At 37.2% G+C, this 22,691-nt stretch overlaps 1 protein-coding gene across 2 annotated transcripts in view; it reads left to right on the top strand.

The window, feature by feature from the left end:
* Positions 1 to 16,811, top strand: part of LOC139141703 (E3 ubiquitin-protein ligase E3D-like) — a 67,319-nt gene extending 50,508 nt beyond the window's left edge. For both annotated transcript variants that reach the window (XM_070711304.1, XM_070711303.1), the window contains exons 6-9: positions 2,980 to 3,094; positions 6,555 to 6,730; positions 12,969 to 13,107; positions 16,492 to 16,811. In XM_070711304.1, coding sequence (XP_070567405.1) covers positions 2,980 to 3,094; positions 6,555 to 6,730; positions 12,969 to 13,107; positions 16,492 to 16,515 — 454 coding nt within the window. In that variant the 3' untranslated portion in view covers positions 16,516 to 16,811. The remainder of the gene's footprint in view (positions 1 to 2,979; positions 3,095 to 6,554; positions 6,731 to 12,968; positions 13,108 to 16,491) is intronic.
* Positions 16,812 to 22,691: the final 5,880 nt, after the last annotated feature.

The raw sequence follows: 22,691 nt of genomic DNA, 5'->3' as shown, positions 1-22,691 counted from the left end.
TACCCTCCTTCCTACAAAGTTGCAATGTATTGAAACAGTTTAATCTCCTTTCTACAAAGTTACAAATTTCCTGGTACGTAAAACAAACACTGTTGCTGTTCGATACTACAATACATCATGAACGTAAGGTCCATGAATACACTGAGGCCTGCTTTGCTTCTGTGAGTCCCTGGGTCGTCCTTGAGTCTATCAAAAGTTTTACCTTCTTTGCTGTATCAAAATTGGCCTGCAACTACTCAGTTTGATAGTAAAAACCATAATTTCAAAGGAAACTTTCACAAACGGAGCCATAATACAAAGGAAAAGGAGAAAATCTGAGGTTTTCTGAAAGGTCAAGTCTAGGTCATCTCATCATGTGATGTCATGCATGAAGACCCCCTAATTACACAATTATGGTTCACAAGAAACCACCTAGGGTGGTCCAATAGGTGAAAGGTAATTTTGCTGCCTTCCAATTTAAATGGCATTCAGCTTGACTGACTCCCATTCGGCCTACTTTCAAACTGCTATAACTTATACAAGAAATTATGTGATTCTGAATGATTTTAATATTTTTGTAGATTCCATCAGTTTAATGATCTAGAAGTGAACATCATCAGACATTTCTTGATGATATCAAAATATCAAATGGAAATATATCTGGGCTAAAATGTTATCATAATCATTAAAACAATGAATGCCCTCAAACAGTGAGTAATTTAAGTATAGGATAAAGCCTGAGTACGAGGGCTCTTCTGGTATATAAAGTCCAACCCAACGATAAAATGTCGAGGCCACAGGCCGAGACATTTTATCGTAGGGTTGGACTTTATATACCAGAAGAGCCCGAGTACGAGGGTTTTATCCGACTTAAAAACTATCGCCCCTAACTGATATATTTTCGTTTTCAATGTGTTTACGTCAACCGTCTCCTTTGTCAATGTAACATGTTTAGGATATGAATTAAAACTTTTATTTGTGAAATAGCCTTCCAATGTAATGGAACATCCTATAAATGCCCTAGGGCACATTATATAAATGCCCTAGGGCACAGCAGATTTTGTGTTGCAGCTGGTTTCTGCTGTGTTACCAAATTTGAATATTAAAACGTACCAGATGTCTACAGAATATGACATGTTCACTTTTGATTGGACAGTACTTTACTACGGCGCTGTCATTCGTTTCTGGAATTTGGTGACCAAGGCTTTACGAGTAAATAAAACACCCTGAATTGAGCATTCTGATTGGTCAATCAACAGTAGATAGTTTTTAAATGAACATATATCGTTGTGTCTTGTTTTACAAGAGTTCTGTTTGGCCCAGCCCTTTTTGTCTCAAGAAAGTACTTATACTCAAGATGCTATTTCAGCCTGCTTGATCACATCTATGACATACAAGTAAAACCGGGGCCTTAAATACCACAATAATCGTATCTACACTGCCATTGTGCTATACCCATAAATGCTGTCTTCTGCATGGAAAATGTTTTACTTGTGTGGCTCAAACATTTAGGTTATGGAAGACTGCATAAATTTGCCACAAGAGAAGCCTGTAACTTATGACAAGCTATCATACTGTGAATACTAACTGAATGTGGCAGAAATATTCAATCTGTACCTCTCAGCCTCTTGTAATATACACTGAACATTGCTACCAGATTTTTAGAATTCAATTGTTACCTTATTTTATTTCTGGTGTTTAAAGTACCACCAAAAAAGGATTTCTATCCTGAAAAGTCATAAAAACACAAATTATAAATGCAAAAACTAAACACATATTTCTTTAATATAAAAACCATCATGAACATCATACAAAACATCTTGATTTGTAAAATTAGGGACTCCTGAATGACGAGAAAGCTGTTGCCACACTTGAGATCATAAACTGGCTAAAAGTTACTCAAAATGGCTAAAAGATTTTTGATTTGGCTAATGAGTTGGCTAATCATTTTGGTGACTTAGGGGGAGCCCTGGGTTTTACATCGAACTGATGACAGACTTAACCAGACTTGATAGCTTTGATGATTTGGACTTGGCAGTCATATGTCAGGGCACAACCCTTAACACCATTTGTAGATATCGTATTGTGTTAGGAACTGGAGGGATGATAGAAAGTTTGCTTGATTTTCCAATATCATAACATCCCTACTTCACACTTTTCATTTTTGACTGAGTCATCGAAGAAAATCAAAGTGATCCATTCAAAATTCTGCCACAGCGCTACTCCCTGTAAACACCATGTGGTGTCCCCTTGTCAGCGTTTAACACATCGACCAACAGGTACAAACAGCAGGTTATGTTAACAATTCATTGTAATGATTTTAGCAGCTAATAGGGTGAAAGCAAGTGTTGATAAATCATGTTGATCTTGTGTGTGAACGTGTAATTGAGAATTAGTGATTCAGTGCTGTTTTAATGTGTTGTAAATGGGACATAAACAATGGGATCATGTCGTTACAGGGGCCAGTTCATACAAACTTGTCACTGAAAAGAGCTGTCTTTCATCGCCAGGCTCATCGCTCACTTTTTTTGCACCATTCCATCAAAACTTATTTTTGTTTTCCATTCACAAATCCTTTATTCTCAGAAAGAAATCTGTTCGCTGTAACCATTTTATCACTGTAGGTGTTTTTGTTGTAAAGGGTGTGACAATGATAGAATGTATAATGATAAAATCGTGACTTTTGTGTCCTTTTCATTGTATCCAGGGTTTCGTTCTAACCAAGTTTGTAGTAATGAGTTTCGTATGTATGTATGTATGTATGTATGTATGTCCATCCACATCAAAAACTTAAGAAACCCAGCTTCTACATTCATAGAGTTTGATGTACAAGTGCATCATAGGATGGAGATGGCAATTTGCTCAAATGACCAGCAAATTTTGGAGTTTATAATTTTAGCAATTGATGTGTCATTGATGTGATTTTCTATCATTTAATTTTTCTGAAATATGTCATTACTGTTTTCTTTTAGCAGTTTTTCTTCTCCATTATTTCATTAGGTCATATTCCTTGGAGTCTTATTTTGCACACACTCTGAAGATTCGATCTCTCATTGACACTGGTTTCCGGTACATCGTTCAATCAGAAAGTGGCAATCAAACCGCAGTTGCACTGGTAAGTAATACACAGGGCATATATTTTGAAAATGGCAGGAGAGCTAAAATTTGTTCGCCTGGAATCATCTAGGTAAGTGATTCAACAGCTTCCTTGAAAAGAGTATTAAAGGCGAGTGAAAAATGATGAAACTTTGGATTAACATTATATGTCTTGAATTCAAAGGAGACATTCCCTTATTATGTTTTCAGAATTACATGTTTGAATAAAGACAAGCTGATAAAAATTTGATTTAAAAAATAAAGCGTGAAACCATCAGAGTTTAAAGGGGAAGTTCATCAAGAATGAGTTTTACATATGTGCAAGCTTTGTGGTCACTTACCCTGGAAAAGCCATTTCGCCATTTATAACTTGTGCAATTTTTTACAAAAACCAATAGAAACAGTACAGGAAGTTGCGGCCTGCTTCATCAGCTCCATGACATTTGAATCATGGGAAAAAGCTCCAGGCTTGGAGCTTGCATCATGTGATATGGAAGGGACCATCTTCCGATGGGTATGGCATTGTTCACTCAGCCACGCTCAGGAAGAAGAGGAGTAATTCGAGGCGAAAAGTGCATGATCAAAGACAACATTGCGACTTAACCCCCCCTCAACGTAAACAACAGATACCGTTTGACACTCTACAAGTCGACATGTGCTTAGCGCACAGACACGAAGACAAGTTGACAAACTTTGACACTTGACCTCCCCAAAAGACGCACAATGACACTGACAAGGCGGCTCCCGTTTGTGGTTTCATCAAATGCAAATATTTCCTGCCGCAAATAGTTTGTCAGGAAAGAAAACTCGAAAATAACCCGCCGCAAACATATTCCGGTTTACAGTATATAGACAGACTGGGTTGAGATTTGAGATACAATAAACAAAGAAGCAATTGGACAACAGTTGGCATACCAATATACTTTACTTTTCATAATCAATAGTTTTTCTAAGTGAAAGACATTTTGCATTTTCATGTCAGCTAAATTATCAAGGTAGGCTCAGTGGCATCTATTAAAGGGACAAAGTCGCCCATTTCTAGCTCCCATATATGCATATGTATATATGCGAATGGGAGGTATTCATATAAGGTGGGAAGATGTTGTCTGTATGTATGTCCGTCCACATCAAAAACTCCTAAACCGTAGCACCTACTGTCTTAGTATTTGGTGTACAGGTGCACCTAGGGGTGGAGATGTGAATTTGTTCAAATGAACATGTCAGTGCCAAAAATATGCAAATGAGGGGGAAAAAAGGAAAAATCCTGCAAATGACTAAAACTCAGAAAGCAATGGTCAGATTTGGTTGAAACTTGGTATGCAGATTTCTTTAGGTATTCTAAATTATGTGTGCAAAAATTGGGATGAAATTTGCATGTCTGTATTTTTAAGGTATTTTTTCCGTTTTTAGTCAAAAAATCTTGTTCTCTGAAATCGCTCGTCTGATTGGTATGAAACTTAATATTCATGTTCCTCAGGATGGCCTCAGTCATGCTTGTACAAATTGTATTGATATTGTCATATTTGTAATTTTGGGGCAATTTTCCCAATTTTTGATAAAAAAAAATTTTATCCAAAAACTACTGATTTGATAGCTTTGATATTTGGTATACAGATATCTAAGATTAATCTCAATATAATGTATTGAAGGTATGTTGAAACTGGCAATTTTTTTTTATTTTTGGGGCAATTTTTGCCTTTTTTGGTCAAAAATTTTTTCTCCTAAAACTTCTGATCTGGTAGCTTTGATATCTAGTGTACAGATTCCTAGGGTTTATGTTAATTAGATATATTCAAAATTAGGATGAAATCTGCAATTTTGTATTTTGGGGGCAATTTTTCTCATTTTTGGTCAAAAAATTTGTTTCTCAAAATTTACCAGTCTGATTGCTTTGATATTTAGTAAACCGGTTCTTAGGGTTTTTGTTAATAAGATATATTGAAATTAAGTTGAAATCCGGAATTTTGAATTTTTTGGGCAACTTTGCGAAACTGTCAGTTTTACTGGGATATCTTTCATTTTGTATTTTTAAGATTTTTTTTGGTAATTTTATACCTACTGGAACTAAGAGTATATAATGTGGTGATTAATAAGCATTTGATATGGTAAACTGTATTTGGTGTTGAAATGCGGTAAAAAAATCCTGGCAGATTTTGAAAAAATTCCAAACAAATGCCAATAAAAAATTCAGCCAGAGAAGGTTTGACAAAAAGAAAGGTGGGAGAGTGGGGAAAAAAGAATGTACAATGGATCGGATAAAAAAGATAATGTACCTCACCGATCTTCCAGACACCGTCCCTTATCAAATGGTCCACCCCGATGTATTTTTGTGCGCAATTAACCATGCAGTGTATTTTAGTTTAAGATGTCAAGTTAGGTAAGGATTTGAAAGGAATAGTCAAGTTCACCACAGTTTAACTTTATCTCTTGTGTCATCATCCTTGTGTAATTGGTTAAGTTTGTAAGTTGTTCCAGATGTGGATGCACCAGCTGTTCTGGAAGAAAACAATGTTTACTTTTCCCTGTAGGGTTTCTGAGTTGATGATTGTATGTTGAAATTTCTCCATGTATCTGGTGTATGGGCAAAGTGTAAACATTGGTTGCATGTTATGTATTTCAGTCTATGTCAAATATTGTAAATGAAAAATCAAGAACAGTTTACTGTGTGCTTGTAAAAGATAACATATTTGTCAATACATATACTGCCTTGCAGATTGATTGTTTTAAACTTAAAGATTATCACAGAAGTAGAAAAGGAAAAGAAACTAATCAAATTGCTGTAACATATTTACCCTCAGTGCCTGTAGGCCTATATTTACAGTAACTATTTTATCATTACATTCAACAGTTGTTATATCTTTATCACTCTCCATGGGCCAAGGCACACTTGGGGTCAATGTCATCACTCTGTGCCAGTCTGTGTATGTCAGTCTGTCTGTATATGTATGTCCATGTTTCATACAATTGTTGACTTGTTTTGATAACTATATGGGAGCGAACAGTGATGTTGTCACTATTTTTTCATGAATTTTGTTTGATACAAGATACGACTTATATTATCTCATATGTTGATAGATACTGATTGAATTGGTGACCATGCATATATTCGACCCAGGTTTTAGACAGCATACATGAAACCATGGTGAAAATTAATTAATGGTCATGACCATTAATTCATTTTCGCCATGGTTTCATTTAATTTGTCTAAAATCAGGGTCGAATATATGCATCGTCACCCTATTCAATCTGTATCTTCCAACATATGAGACAATATAAGTCGTATCTCGTATCAAACAAAATTCATGAAAAAATGGGCCACTTTGTCCCTTTAAAAGCATAAAGGTGTAAAAGTTATGCCTATGTGACTTTATGCATTCACATTGGTCATATGCTCCCATATGACTTTCGTGCATATTTCAAACAACCTCTTCTAATCACTGAGATTTTTCTATAACCAGATCTCTTGGATCACATTTCAGATTTGGTTAATGAACACTGATACTAAACTTATTACAAATATGGCAACGCCAAACACAGCTTTACATCAATTCGTTGGACCACACTATCAGTTTGATGACAGCCATCAACAGTCCTTGATGTCATACAGTATTGTGAAGATTCTATTTCAGAGCTGTATTGGTAAACAAAATAAAGGGTAAGATTTGTGTTCTGAAAAATATACATGTTTCATTTAATGATTACTCAGCCCTATGAAAATGAGACTGACTGTTATTTAGTTTTTTCTCTGTCTTTTTGATATGCCTACCAGTTTGGCCAGGACAAATCAAATGTACTTATCAAACTAGAACTTTCCTTTGCCAAACCAAAACTTTTTACCACTTGATCTGTCATTAGCCAAACCAAAGGGCTTTAGAAGGACCACAGCCAAAGCCATTATCAAGTTCAATGGCCTTATAGAAATATTGAATCCTTTGTACTTGGTGCAAAATTTGAATGAACTTGTCAATTATTTGAACTATAGGTGCGAGTACATGGGCAGTATCATAAAATTTTGCATCAGTAATGCAGCTTATCACAGAGAAAATGTCCTCACTGAAGTCAAATTTTGTCACGTGGTGTAATTTGGTAAGGAGACAATGTAAACAATATTACTGTGGCTGATCTCCTGTGAACAACCTTTTGAATGTAATCTAATGATCAAACATCTTAATTAAAGAAAGGATTAATGTGGTCCTATGTCATCATTGTAACTAGGAGAGCTGACCTTGTATGTATAGGTTTCAAAGACCATGAAAGCAGATAGGGCAACTAATCATTGGTACTTTTGTCTCAATTTTTTCAGTACTTTGTCCAAAATTTTGTACCTTGTCAATCTGTGAAACTATTTTGGCTGGCTCTGTAACCATGTTTTGGTAGTGTACCAAACCAGACAAATGGGCATGAGAAAAATCATAACTTAAATCAAACAGTCCCTTTGGATATAATGCATCTGTTTGTGGTACACTCAGTGTGACAGTTTTTGGACACGGTGGTGAATTTCGCTCAAAGCCGTTTCATAAATGACAAGCACTACGAAATCTTATTACCATATCTTTTGAAACTTTATTGTGTTTATCCTCAAACTGTTAACACGACGGATGTGGTATTTACGGGGTCAAAGTTGCCAAATTGTTGACCCCATGTTGAGTGCATAGTAATCGGACTGCTATCGCAGTAATCGGACATCGTATTTGGAATGTGATTATGGGGGCTAAATATTGATATTTTGAGATTTCAAATCGTGTATCTGCATGTAAATATTTCGTAATAAATTAGTTACGTTTAATCCATGGACGACGCAACTATATTTCGACTTGTTTGTAGCTTCTACTGAAAAAAAATCTATCCAAAACGGGACAGCAGCGTCACCAGACTTAATATGCTGTCACATGGATGACTTGTAAAATGCTCTAAATACCAGGGCTCCCGCTACCGATCGCCAATTAGCCAAATGCGAAAGAAAGTTTAAAATGGCTACAAAAATTCCAGTTTGGCGAACATAGTGGCTAATGAATTTTTACTGCCCTGGTGCAACCTCAACAAAAAAATACAGCTAAGATGTTGAAACAGTTTAGGCCGCATTCAAAAAAAATGGTGAGCGGGGGAGGGGCTGGAGGAATTCGGGGGTGATTCGAAAATCTTTGGGGTAGTCGAGGGGGGACTTGAAAGTTTTGCTCTGCCTATAGGGGGAGGACCTGAAAATATTTTGACTCCCAACATTTTGATGTCGTCCAATGGTTCTAATGTTAGTAATAATTAAACAAAATCTAGAACTGTTTTGTCACATTTTATGTCTTTAATCTCAAAAAAACCTAAAAATGTATGAATGCCATTAAATTTTCGTAAAACAAGTTGGCCTTGTAATGGGGCAGGAGCTGCAACTGTTGATAATTTTTCAATATTTCTATGCAATGTATCAAACACAGTTTCTTGGTGTCTCTCTACAGCATGCTGAAAAACACAATATTCAGTTTGTCAACAAAGCCCATTTGTCTAAATATTGGTGATAATTGAATGATAAAAATGCACGGTACACATAGGCTGTGTTGGCAAGCTGAATATTTGACAGCTCAACATGCTGTAGGGAGTAGAACAAGAACGCAATTGTATAAACTGAACAAAAATATTGTCAAAATAAAAAGTTAATACAACTACTGCCCTGCTACTACATACTTGCAGTGACAGTGATACATGTAGCTCTGACTCTGATGTAGTTTAAGAAGAGTTTCGGTCATAGGACACTCAATTGACAGTGAAACATACATCTACTTGTACACAAGATCCAGCCAGAGAGCAACACATAGAAGACTAGGGGACTAACAGTTACTATGGATTTTTGAATTCTGGCATATGAGAATAATCAAATATTAGAGAAAAAAGATGGGGTCACCATACTTGATCTTATACAAATGTACGATGAAAGGCACAGTTTTTCTAAAATCACTTAACATCAATATATAAAAACATTCATTTCAAGTTCAAGCTGTGAATGAAATTTTCACATCTCATTGTACCAATAACACAAAAGTAAAACTTTGAACAGTAAACACTCTAATTAGTCCCCACGGACACCGTCCGGGGGACTTATAGGTTTGGTCATGTCCGTGCATGTGTGCGTCCGTGCGTGCGTGTGTGCGTCCGTCCGTCCGTCCGTCCGTTCACGCAGATATCTCAGAGATGCAAGAAGCGATTTCATTCAAACTTGGTACAAGGATTACTTCATATGTCATACAGATGCACGTCGATTTGTTTTGTGGTACGATCCAATATGGCCGCCAGGCGGCCATTTTATTACGATTTTTTCATGTACAGAGCCATAACTCAGACATGTTTCAACCGATTTTATTCAAAGTTGGTACAATGACATTGACCAATGTCATAGATATGCACGTCATTTTGTTTTGTGATACTATCCAATATGGCCGCCAGGCGGCCATTTTATTACGATTTTTTCATGTACAGAGCCATAACTCAGACATGTTTCAACCGATTTTATCCAAAGTTGGTACAAGGACATTGACAATGTCATAGATATGCACGTCAATTTGTTTTGTGATACGATCCAATATGGCCGCCAGGCGGCCATTTTATTACGATTTTTCATGTACAGAGCCAGATCTCAGACATGTTGCAACCGATTTTATTCAAAGTTGGTACAAGGACATTGACCAATGTCATACATATGCACGTCATTTTGTTTTGTGATACGATCCAATATGGCCGCCAGGCGGCCATTTTATTACGATTTTTCATGTACAGAGCCATAACTCAGACATGTTTCAACCGATTTTATTCAAAGTTGGTACAAGGACATTGACCAATGTCATAGATATGCATGTCGATTTGTTTTGTGATACGATCCAATATGGCCGCCAGGCGGCCATTTTATTTACAATATTTTCATATACAGTGCCATAACTCAGACATGTTTTAACCGATTTATTCAAAGTTGGTACAAGGACATTGACCAATGTCATAGATATGCATGTCAATTTGTTTTGTGATACAATCCAATATGGCTGCTGTGTGGCCATTTTATTACGATTTTTTCATATGCAGAGGCATAACTCAGGCAAATCTCAACCGATTTTATTCAAAGTTGGTACAAGGACATTGACCTATGTCTTACATATGTACGTCAATTTGTTATGTGATACGATCCAATATGGCCGCTAGGCAGCCATTTTATTACGATATTTTCATGTACAAAGCAATAACTCAGACATGTTTCAACGGATTTTATTCAAAGTTGGTACAAGGAGATTGACTAATGTCATACATATGCATGTCAATTTGTTATGTGATACGATCCAATATGGCTGCCTTGCCGCCATTTTATTACGATTTTTTCCTGTCGAGGGCCATAATACTCTAAGGCATATCTTAACTGATTTTATTCAAAGTTGGTACAAGGACATTAACCTTTGTCATACATATGTATGTCAATTTGTTTCTTGATATGATCCAATATGGCTGCATGGCAGCCATTTTGTTACAATTTTTTCGTGTCCTTAGCCAAAACTTGGGCATGTCTCAATTAATGAAGAGGACTCTATCCTCTTAGGACATGTAATCAAAGTACCCATTAACAAGTGGGGACTGTGTCATCAACGATGACTTGTTTAAATGGAAAAATGTGTGACTAAATGGAATCATTTATTTTTTTATCAAATTTGCCATTATTACACCCAAAATTTCTGAGATTAAAAAATTAATTTCATGGAATATTTTAACCTTCTAGTATTGTCAATTTTGTAAAACATAAGTGGCATCTAAGTTGTATTTGTCTTGTACTTTTGAAAAAAAAATTCAGTAGGTCACTATGCTTATTTTTTCACAATTTGGTTAAACGTAGCTAGGAATACACAATTTTCATACTCTCTCATGATTGTCATTTCGTGTGCTTTTCAGCTGGCGCCATTGAACTGGCCAGAGTCGGATAAACTCAAGTCGGCTTAGACTGAGAAATCCAAAAAGTCCACAGATGCATTTAAAAATGAATTAATTTACGAACTTGCCCTAGGTATACGGCTCTACAACCTGCTGATAAGAGATAGTGTTGAACATCTGCGTTCAGAATGACACATTACATGTTTCTTTTTACTCTGCGTGCATTCCTAATAAATATGCGGCTATATGGTAATATGGGGGGGGGGGGACTTGAAAATTTTTGAGGGTATTGAGGGGGATCTGAAAACAAATAAGATTTCAATCGCGATTCCTCCAGGGCCCCCCCCCTCACCATTTTTTTTTGAACACCACCTTACCCTCCTTCATACAAAGTTGCAATGTATTGAAACACTTCACTCGCCTTTCTACAAAGTTACAAATTCCCTGGTACGTAAAACAAACATTGTTGCTGTTCCGTCTGCAGTACACAGAGGCTTTGCTTTGCCTCCGTGAGTCCTGTTCGTCCTTTCAGTAAACCTCAGTCTATCAGAAGTTTTACCTACTTTGCTAGAATCAAATTTGGCCTGCAACTACTCATATAGATAGTAAAAAACATATTTTAAAAGGGAAATTTCACAAACGGAGTAATAATACAAAGGAAGAGGAGAAAAACACAGGTTTTCTGAAAGGTCAAGTCTAGGTCATCTCATCATGTGATTTCATGCATGAAGACCCCTTAAGTGTACAAATTATGGTTTAAAAGAGCCACCTAGGGTGGTCCAATAGGTAAAAGGTAATTTTGGTGCCTTCCAATTTAAATGGCATTCAGCTTGACTATAACTTTTAAATTAAATTTTATTAAGAGTCATCAAAGGGAAATTGTCAACAGTAACTGCAGTAAGCATATCCATTGTCAAATCATCACGTTCGTGAATTGCAATTTTGCATGTAAACATTAAAGCAACAATTCATTAAAATTGTTAATTCGGTCTATTTCAAACTGCCATAACTTATACAAGAAATTATGTAATGCCGAATGATTTTAACATTTTTGCAGATTCCACCAGATTAATGATGTAGAAGTGAACATCACCAGACATTTCTTGATGATATCAAAATATCAAATGAAAATATATCTGTGCTAAAATGTTACCATAATCATTAAAACGATGTATATTCTCAAACAGTGAGCATTGTATCTTGTTTTACAAGAGTTGTGTTTGGCCAAACCCTTTGGTCTCAAGAAAAATACTCATACTCAAAATGCTATTAAGCCTGCTTGATCACAACTATGACATACAAGTAACACCGGGGCCAATTGTATCTACACTGCCAGTGTGCTACTTAATGTTTTCTTCTGCACCATTTTTTTATTCTTGTGGCTAAAACATTTTGGTTATGGAAGACTGCATAAATTTGCCGCATGACAGGCCTGTAGCTTATGACAAGCTATCATACTGTGAACACTAAATGAATGCCGCGGAAATGTTCTGTACCTGTTGTAATATACACTTCACTTTGCTACCAGATTTTTATAATTCAATTGATACCTTATTTTATTTCTGGTGGTAAAAGTTTACCATCTGAAATGAAAAAGTATTTCTATCCTGGAAATGTCATATAAACACAGATTATTCAATAAAAACTGAACAAATATTTCTTTAATGTAAAAAACGATCAGGAACATTATACAAAACATCTTGATTTGTAAAATTAGGAACTCCTGAATGCTGAGAAAGCTGTAATTGCCACGCTTGAGATAATAAACTGGCTAAAAGTTGCTCAAAGTGGCTACAGAATTTTTGATTTGGCTAATCAGTTGGCTAATCATTTTGGTGACTAAGGGGGAGCCCTGAATACAGAGCGAAGTGAGTACAACGAACGCCATGTCATTAAATATCCGAAAACAAAGGTCATCTGAAAACTGCCACACTGAGTGCATATCTCAGTCATTAATTACAATCTTTTTGTGCAACTATGTAAAAATGGTTTTTGTTTTTCAGATTATTGGCTGAATGGTTAAAAGACTCAGCAGTGCAAAGTATCATGTTACCATATGAACATTGCCTTCAGATACTACTATTACTGTTCACTAATAACAATCATTTGCCAAAATCTCAAAGAACAAATAGTCATTTCAAGGTAAGCATCAGCTTTATGGTCACCTGTCCGCTGGACACTTGTACAAGCTGCGAAAATACACCATCACCTTTACAGTCACCCATCCACTGGACAGTGGTACCAAGCCAACACAGTACACCATCACCTTTACAGTCACCCATCCACTAGACAGTGGTACAAGCCAATACAGTACACCATCACCTTTACAGTCACCCATCCACTAGACAGTGGTACAAGCCAATACAGTACACCATCACCTTTACAGTCACCCATCCACTGGACAGTGGTACAAGCCAATACAGTACACCATCACCTTTACAGTCACCCATCCACTAGACAGTGGTACAAGCCAATACAGTACACCATCACCTTTACAGTTACCCATCCACTAGACAGTGGTACCAAGCCAATACAGTACACCGTCACCTTTACAGTCACCCTCCACTGGACAGTGGTACAAGCCAATACAGTACACCATCACCTTTACAGTCACCCATCCACTAGACAGTGGTACAAGCCAATACAGTACACCATCACCTTTACAGTCACCATCCACTGGACAGTGGTACAAGCCAATAAAGTACACCATCACCTTTACAGTCACCCATCCACTAGACAGTGGTACAAGCAATACAGTACACCATCACCTTTACAGTCACCCATCCACTGGACAGTGGTACAAGCCAATACAGTACACCATCACCTTTACAGTCACCCATCCACTAGACAGTGGTACAAGCCAATACAGTACACCATCACCTTTACAGTCACCCATCCACTGGACAGTGGTACAAGCCAATACAGTACACCATCACCTTTACAGTCACCCATCCACTGGACAGTGGTACAAGCCAATACAGTACACCATCACCTTTACAGTCACCCATCCACTGGACAGTGGTACAAGCCAATACAGTACACCATCACCTTTACAGTCACCCATCCACTGGACAGTGGTACAAGCCAATACAGTACACCATCACCTTTACAGTCACCCATCCACTGGACAGTGGTACAAGCCAATACAGTACACCATCACCTTTACAGTCACCCATCCACTGGACAGTGGTACAAGCCAATACAGTACACCATCACCTTTACAGTCACCCATCCACTGGACAGTGGTACAAGCCAATACAGTACACCATCACCTTTACAGTCACCCATCCACTGGACAGTGGTACAAGCCATTGCAGAATGTGTGCGTGTAAAGCCATATTATTAATTCAGGATGATTTATATTTGCATCTGTTTTGAGATTTTGAATATGGCTATGGAAATTATCAATATTGGATGGAAAAATGTCTGTCAAAATTATGTACGTTTGTATGTCCATCCATATCAAAACTTCAGAACCTAAAGTCTCACTTTGATCAATGAATTTTATTTAAGGTAAACAAATTCGCGGAAACTTGAATACCAGATTAAGTTGAAATTTTACAAATGTTGATAGCTATGTTATTTACAGGTATCTTGAGAACCGCTGTTTTGATTGCTTTGAAAATTTGTGTGCAAGTACCTTAGGTGAACCTTATACTGTTTTATGAATATTGTGAAGTTATCCTTAATTTTGTATTTTTGCTGAATTTTTTGGTGATTTTTCTCATTTTCAGTAAAAATTCTTCTTCTCTGAAACCGCCAGCCCAATCGCTCTCAAATTTGGGTTAGATCTTTGCGAGGGTGTTACTCTTCTAATTTGTTAAAATTATGACAAAATTGGGAAAATTACTATTTTGGAGCAATTTTGTCATTTTTGGTCAAAAATCTTAAACAGTATTTTCTTTCTAAAACCCCTGGACAGACAGCTTTTATATTTGGTACACAGACGTACAGAGATGACAGTAGTTAGATATGTGGAAATTGTCCTGAAATATACAAATTTGTATTTTTAAGACAATATTTTCATTTTTGGTCAAGAAAACTTGTTCTCAAAATTACTTGTTTGATAGCTTTGTAATTTGGTATAAAGCCCCGAGGGATGTTATCAGATAAATTTTCTGCTCAAAGTGTTAGGAAACCCCTAAATTTGTATATTTTTAGCTCATATTTGGTGTTAATATAAATACCAAAAAGAGCTTATATGGTGAGTCGATGGCGTCTGTGTGTATGTATGTGGGTATGTATGTGCGGATGTATGTCCATCACACACAAAGGCTCCCATACCGCCAAAGCTACCGTCTCAGCATTTGGTGTACAGGTAGATGCAGGGGTTGAGATGTGACGTTGTTCAAATGAACACATCAATGTCAAAAATGTGCAAATGAGGTAAGAAAAAGGGAAATTCTGCAAATGTTCACAGGAGTGGAGGCATGCCAGCATGCTACTCCACTGAGCTTGAGTCATTGTTTATGAACTGTTAAATATTAACAGACCTGCTCAAACTAAGGGAAGGACCATTAGATCTTGGGAGGGGGTGGTCACAATGAAATTGTGAACATTTTTTTGCCATTGTAAATTTATAAAAAAAAAACATTTTTCCAAATGAGAAAAGCTGTGCTAATTTTTTTTCTGAATAAATTTTCAGATTTATAATTATTTTAGTTCAACGCTGTCTGAGGATACAATGTACATCCATATCACTTGCGCAAATAAGGTTGCGTGCTGTACCTACAACATACATATGGCCCAGTGATTTATATTGCTGATAGATTTCACGAAATTTTGCAGATCATCTTTTGATAAGCTGAGAAGCAGTTTGCAAAAAATGTGGTGAAATTTCAATATTTTTTTTAAGGACAATTTTTGCCCTTTTTTGATCAAAATATTTCTCTGTAGCAGCGTGTCCAACTTTTGTCAACTTTTTTTCTGGCTTAAATATTTCTTGTATTTTTTCTGGTTGTACTGTGCAGAAATCATTGTCATAACATCAAAGTAGAATTTTCCTGCACTGAACAAATAGAAACAACATTTATTGTTGATCTTTGGTACCCATACTGGTATGTACCAATTCTGATCAAATGTGAGCGACACCGTATAATTGCGGTATTTTTTTCCAAAAGCCATTGGTTATAGCGAATTGGATGTAACATTGTCTGCCTACAACTCTCTCTCTCTCTCTCTCTCTCTCTCTCTCTCTCTCTCTCTCTCTGACAAGTCATCATCAGTGACACCATTTCAGCATTCAGTATATTGCCCCTACTACTGCCCTACTGTACTATCAATCCAGTTGAAGTGAATAATAGTACTAAGTTTATCAGCGTAACAGTCAAGATAAAATAATTACTCATAAATAATAAAATAATTACTCATAAATAATGAACTGTTGATGTTACAACAGTCGGTGTTTCATGTTTTAGTCAAGTTGCCAATGACGTATATATAATATTGATGTAAAAATTTATATATAAAATATATATCGCCCATGGTGTACAAACAGTTCATGTAGACTTTCATTTTTTTTTTCAGGTCAGCTATCTCAGGTTGAAATGAATCAAGCCATTCTGGAAAGAGACTTTTATCAGACAGCAATCTTCTATATCACTTTTCAAGCATAGCCCATCATTTCTATGGCCAGAGAACTTATTGGCAACATTACAGCAAGATATGCCATAATCTCCCTGAGCCATGATAAGGTTTATCTCCATTTTATGTGGAATCATTTCAAAAAGTCCAAACTGCCACCACTGTCAAGATTCTCCTTTGATATGAAGAGATGTTTCTTTAGTATTTCTACCCAGTAGATATATTTTGATCAGACTCTTACAAATAAAAATCATTGACCAATATTCAACTGTAATATCTGTACATTCATTAATTTATCTTGCGACTCGAGTTCAAAGGTCAATTTTAACAATTTTTTTATTTCAAATTTCGAACCACTTACACATGGCGAAAAGTGTTGGGTCATATTGTATTGGGTATTTCCTGAAATATTACTACAATTGCAAACTATCAGCTACACCACATGCAATTATTTTCCTTTTGTCTTAATAGTCACAGATTACTGACAATGATATCTTTGATACACATGCAGATATTATGTATATTCCATGCTGTAAGAGTTAAAGTCCGTCATGCAAAGTTTGATTAACCCTTTGAGCGCTGCAATTTTTCCCACCAAAATTATTGTTTGCAACATTTTACCAATTTTTAGCTCATATTTAAATAATAACACATGAGAGCGAGGGCAAGATCACGATTTACTGCCTGCCCAAGGGATGGTGGTCATGATCGAAATATTGATGATGCCCGAGCCGTAGGCGAGGGCATCATCAATATTTCGATCATGACCACCAGTCCGAGGGCAGGCAAAAAATCGTGATCTTGCCCTAGCTCTCATGTGTTATTATTTTTATTACACCGAACAAACTTCTTCGAGTACAGTTCGCCTTTCTGCATGAGTCCGGACCTCAGCGTAAAATGTTGTCAGTGCCAAGTGTAAGGTTGCCGCTGAAAGTTTGCCGATCTCCTTGGTGGCGTATCCAAATTTGTTGCTTGCATAGTCGCTGAACACAGAAATTGCATTCCTTGTTGCTATTTTCGTTCGTTTGCTGTTTACTTGCATCAAAATATCGTCTAACTGTGCCGGTGACAGCTCTGCATGACGTTTCGCTGCCATAGTTGCCGACTGGAAGTAGGCCTACAAGCGAACGACAATTTGTTACGCGCAGAAAGGTGGCGCAGTAAGTAAACTGACGTCATCCATGTAATATCAAATGCAGAGGGCATCATCACGTTCGCAGAGGGCATCATCACGTTCGCAGAGGGCATCATCACGTTCTTTTACATGTCACGTGAGTCATGTTGAACCAATGGCAGTGCACGCTAAATGAGTGAGGTGTAATAATTGGTTTTATATATAAATACCAAAAAGAGCTTATATGATGAGTCGGTGGCGTCTGTATGTCTGTGTATTTGTGGGTATGTATGTGCGGATGTATGTCCGTCACACACAAAGGCTCCCATACTGCCAAAGCTACTGTCTCAGTATTTTGTGTACAGGTAGATGCAGGGGTTGAGATGTGAATTTGTTCAAATGAACACATCAGTGTCAAAAATGTGCAAATGAGGTAAGAAAAAGGGAAATCCTGCTAATGTGCAGGAGTGGTTGCAGTAACTGAATCAGCCCACACATCTGAATAAGAGGATTTTGACCTTTAACCTATTTGTATGCAGGGTACCTATAATGTTTGGGAGTGGTAGCAGTAACTGAAACAGCTAATTGGTCATTTCCTGTCATTGTTTATGAACTGTGACATATTAACAGACCTGCTGAAACCATGGATGTCTATTTTTGTACATCCATGGTTGAAAGATTCTCTGCTATGCATGTTGCTAAAGTTGACCTTCAGTACCTAAAGTTTCAGACCTTATTTACTTTTGTCATTCTTGTTTTTCTGGTTTAAATATTTCTTATTGTTTTACTGGTTGTACTGTGCAGAAATTGTTTTAACATCAATGTATAATTTTCCTGCACTGAACAGATAGAAACAACACTTATTGTTGATCACTGGTATGTACCAATTCTGATCAAATTTGAGCGACACCGTGTAATTGCGGTATTTTTTGAATTTTTCCGTAATTTTTTTGACAATTTTGGATCAAATGAACATCACATTTTATTGGCTTCAGATTTTTATCAAAATTTTAGCAAAATTTAGAAAAAAGTTGACTTGTGTATATTTTGATATAGGCGACAAAAATTGACTTTGGGGCTCAAAGGGTTGAAAGTAACCATGCAAAAACATTTTCAAAATCATGTGCACTGGTATTGCTAGTCGAGTAAAACCTTCCAATTGCGTAACTTAACTATATATTGTACTCGATCATGTTAAAGAAATAATGCTACTTCATCAATCTTCCTGACCCCCGCCCTCGCCCTATAATAGGATATATAATGGTGCACCCCTAGCTACAAAAAGGGTGTGCTTTACTTTGGCTAAAGTTTTATTGAGGGTTTTTGTAATAGTTGGGATCCCTGCTGTGAGATTTAACACTCATTGTTGAGTGTGTATGACAACAAGGAGTCATATTTATAATCAAGCACTGAGATATCTTAGACTGTATTTATTCATTCATGTATCAAAGTATACTTTGATATTTAGAGTAAAGATGTATTGTGAGTTGCAGATGGAACTTTGTTCTTCTGCCTCAGAAAACTTGTGCCTTCTTGCTTGGAAATTTGGTACACAAATAATGATCTGAATAGGTATCTAAATTTATGTTATGGTTACACTGTGAAATTGATATCATGGTCACACTGTGAAATTTATATCATGGTCACCCTTACAGAGTGGTCACCTTTGAGGGAGCATTCGTTTTTTACAGGGAGGGGGGTCGGTGGAAATCAGGGGGGTTGACTTCTACAAAACCGCTTTTTAGGGGGGTCAAATTTTACAATCAATGATTGAAGGGGGGTCAAATTTTATAAAAGTTTGTATTGAGTTATGGAAAACAAAATTGACTTTGGAATTTCACCGAAATGTTGCTTGTGTAACCGATGTTTCAAGACGGCAGAATAATGACCGACCGAAGCTCAGCCAAATTTATTTCTCTAGCAGGGCCAACAAGTCCGAGACTGGCGTTAACCTGTCTAGAGCAGCAACAGAGCATGTAGCCCTGAGTACAGGTCTGTGTGTTCCTGGCGTTATACGGCCTCCACCACAGCCCTGCAACGGTCTGTGGAGATAACTGGGGTCTCTGTAGCGAGATTCAAAATGGGGATCTCCATGGGTAAACAACTTGTCGAGTACGTTATGTTTCAGAAAATGAGCGGTTTTGGACGTTAGGAGAAGTCAATCGCATCTTTTCTGGGATTGGTTAGGAGGTAAAGGTAGGCAGGGAAAGGATTTTGCCCCAATAGAGCAGAATTTCGGCCAAAAAGACCGTTTTTTTCATTGCGGTCCAGCTCCAGGTCGCAGAGACCTCAGTTCTCTTCATAGACCATTGCAGGGCTGTGGTAAGAGGCCATATAATGCTGGGAGCACACATGCAAAGACTTGTACGCAGGGCTACAGAGCATGGGGCATGAAATGAGGAACCAACACACAGTCATATAATGTAACAAACAACTTCTGTATATTACTATATTGTGTCAAATATCGGGGTCTACATATAAAATAGTAAAACCGTACTTCAAAACTATAAATATTACTCCATGGTAACAATAATCGTACTGATCCACCTCCCGACGGCAGGAGTCGAACACACTTTCAGAACAAAAACTCTGTTCAAACCCTTAAAATGCTTAACAATTTCTATGGAAAACTTAACGTTACCGCAGAGGTACCTCAGACTTGACCATGCGGCTCGGAAACACAAATAGTTCACACGCGACTTTAACTAATGTTCGATGATGAGCACAACATTTCCTGTCATCTTGTCTTTGTAGGTGACTAATGCCCCATGTGAGTCAGTGAAGCCATACAAGTGTTTTACAGTAGCACAATTTCTTATACACAGTTGACGAAGCAACTCAGTTTAAAATAGAAAATAGGATCCAGAGATAAGAGATTACCCTACACACTACAAGATATCACCCAATAAAATTGCAGCAAATGCCAATGTGTCACTCAAAAGCTTATTCAAAGTCTAAAGACCAGCTACAGTCATGAAAAATACAAGTATAAATGTTTTTGTAATGTTTCTTTCATTTTGAGTCCTTGTTTCTTCGGTCAGTCAGTTACTTTGTTCTCATGGTTAATTGTTCTCAGTGCATCAACAAATGTCTAAATACTTTTTTGTCTGTAAAGTTAACTTGGGTTCAGGTTCTTTTTCTGGCGCTTGTAAATCTTCGTTTCGATCACAATCCATCCATACACTACTGTGTTACAATTTACTAACTTGAAGTGTGTCCTATCCGCAGTTGGTTGGTTGATACACAGGCCCTCTATCCACCATAGAGGGACTCTGGTTGATACGCTATCAGTAATATTCTATTCAGCGATCTTGTTGTGAAGAACATTTGCTTGCAGTGAGTACTCACTAGCGCAAATGTCAAAATGACATATCGAAAATTGAGAGTTGAGAAAATCATACTCAGAATTTTCATGCTTTCGCAACCCTCTTGTATCAGCGATTTATTTACACATCCCATCCAACATGTGCAGCAGGCTTGAAAATATGTTATGCGGTGCATTATCTTAGGTATGCGATTTTATTTGAGACGTAATTATAGCTTCAAAATGAACGAGTCTTAAAATTGAATTACAAATTGATGAGCATATTGTTGTTTTTCCTATTAATGGATAATATAATTATGTGAAACAAACCTAATACTCAAAATTGCAAACTTTCGAATCACATCTTAGAAGTATAGCAAGCGGATTGTACATGGTAGAATGCTCGTTTCCTCGTTACTAGTAGTGTAGATGCAATCATAAAAAACTCCTCTACAGGGGAATTGCCCGAGGTGAATCTTGGTATTTCTTTGAGTGCGGATCGGAGAAGACATATACAGAAAGTTCAGTTGACTTCTGGGAACTCGCTCGTCGGGAAATTGGTTGGCTTGGCAACGGTAGCTTTCGTTCTTCAGGGAATTGGTTTGAGATCATCTGGCTTGATGGAAAGAAGTGACTGGCAACCACCAAAGTTAGCCTTCGCACCGGGATTGCATAAAATGTTTTAGAAGACTGCTTCATAAAAATTAAAACAAAATTGCGGAATTTTGGCATCTTTCTGTTAGCATATTTTAATATTATGGCAGTATCATAAATAGTATGTATAACGATAAGACTGCAACATTCGCCTATGGTAAGCAAGAAATTACGATGGCATTCAATGTAACAGTCTGCTCCCGTTGAAACATTCGAAATCTTAACAGAGAACAGCAGGAAGAGGAAAACGGAAACCTTTCTTAGCCTTTTGACCTTAATCAACCTTGTTCATGCTGTTTCATTTTCTTGTGACAAAAAACAAACTCGACATGGAATTTGGTCTCAAATACTAAATCTATGGCACGTACTGCAGTCTCAGCCTCTATTCGACTGTAATTATTGACTAGTATCATGTTCACTCGTGAGAAAGATCATTGTGGACTCTTTGGTATTATTTGGTTGACAGCAGATGATCGGTGTTTCAGAATAGTGGAGAAAGGAATTCAATAATATAGAACCTCCAACACCGAGAATTTCTGGTTGAGAATGGCCCGAGGCCGTAGGCCGAGGCTATTCTCGACCAGAAACTCCGAGGGGCGACGGTTATCTGACTTAAACCACAAGGTCACAATTATCACATAGCCCACTGGATGTGTTAGCCCATCCCAGTCGCAATGTACCTAAATATACAATGGACGTTACCATTAGGTTCCGCAGAACCAACCAGTCTTTGCTTCCATTGTTTGAAGTCGATAGATAAAAATCGATAGTGATCAAGAATGATTTGCATAATGTGAAGGTGTCCTCTTCTAACGTAGACCAAGGTCATGTTTTTGCATGTCTAATATTGATTTCCAAACCAAGATGCCAGAAATCACTTCGTAATTTACAAAATCGTCACAAAACATGCTGAAGGCTGATATACTGATTTTACATATTTTTGACCTTGACTTAAAATTTGGATGGCAAAAGTAGAGCTGTTCGGAACTGTCCTCCCACTTGCACATACGGAAATTATGCCCTCCCACTGAATTTCAATGCCACTGCCCTCAAGTAACTATGGTCTGCCCA

Source organism: Ptychodera flava, chromosome 10 (genome assembly GCF_041260155.1).
Source record: "Ptychodera flava strain L36383 chromosome 10, AS_Pfla_20210202, whole genome shotgun sequence".
Classification (NCBI taxonomy): Eukaryota; Metazoa; Hemichordata; class Enteropneusta; family Ptychoderidae; genus Ptychodera; species Ptychodera flava.
Note: the sequence above shows the minus strand (reverse complement) of the source record. Positions and strands in the feature narration are given on the sequence as shown.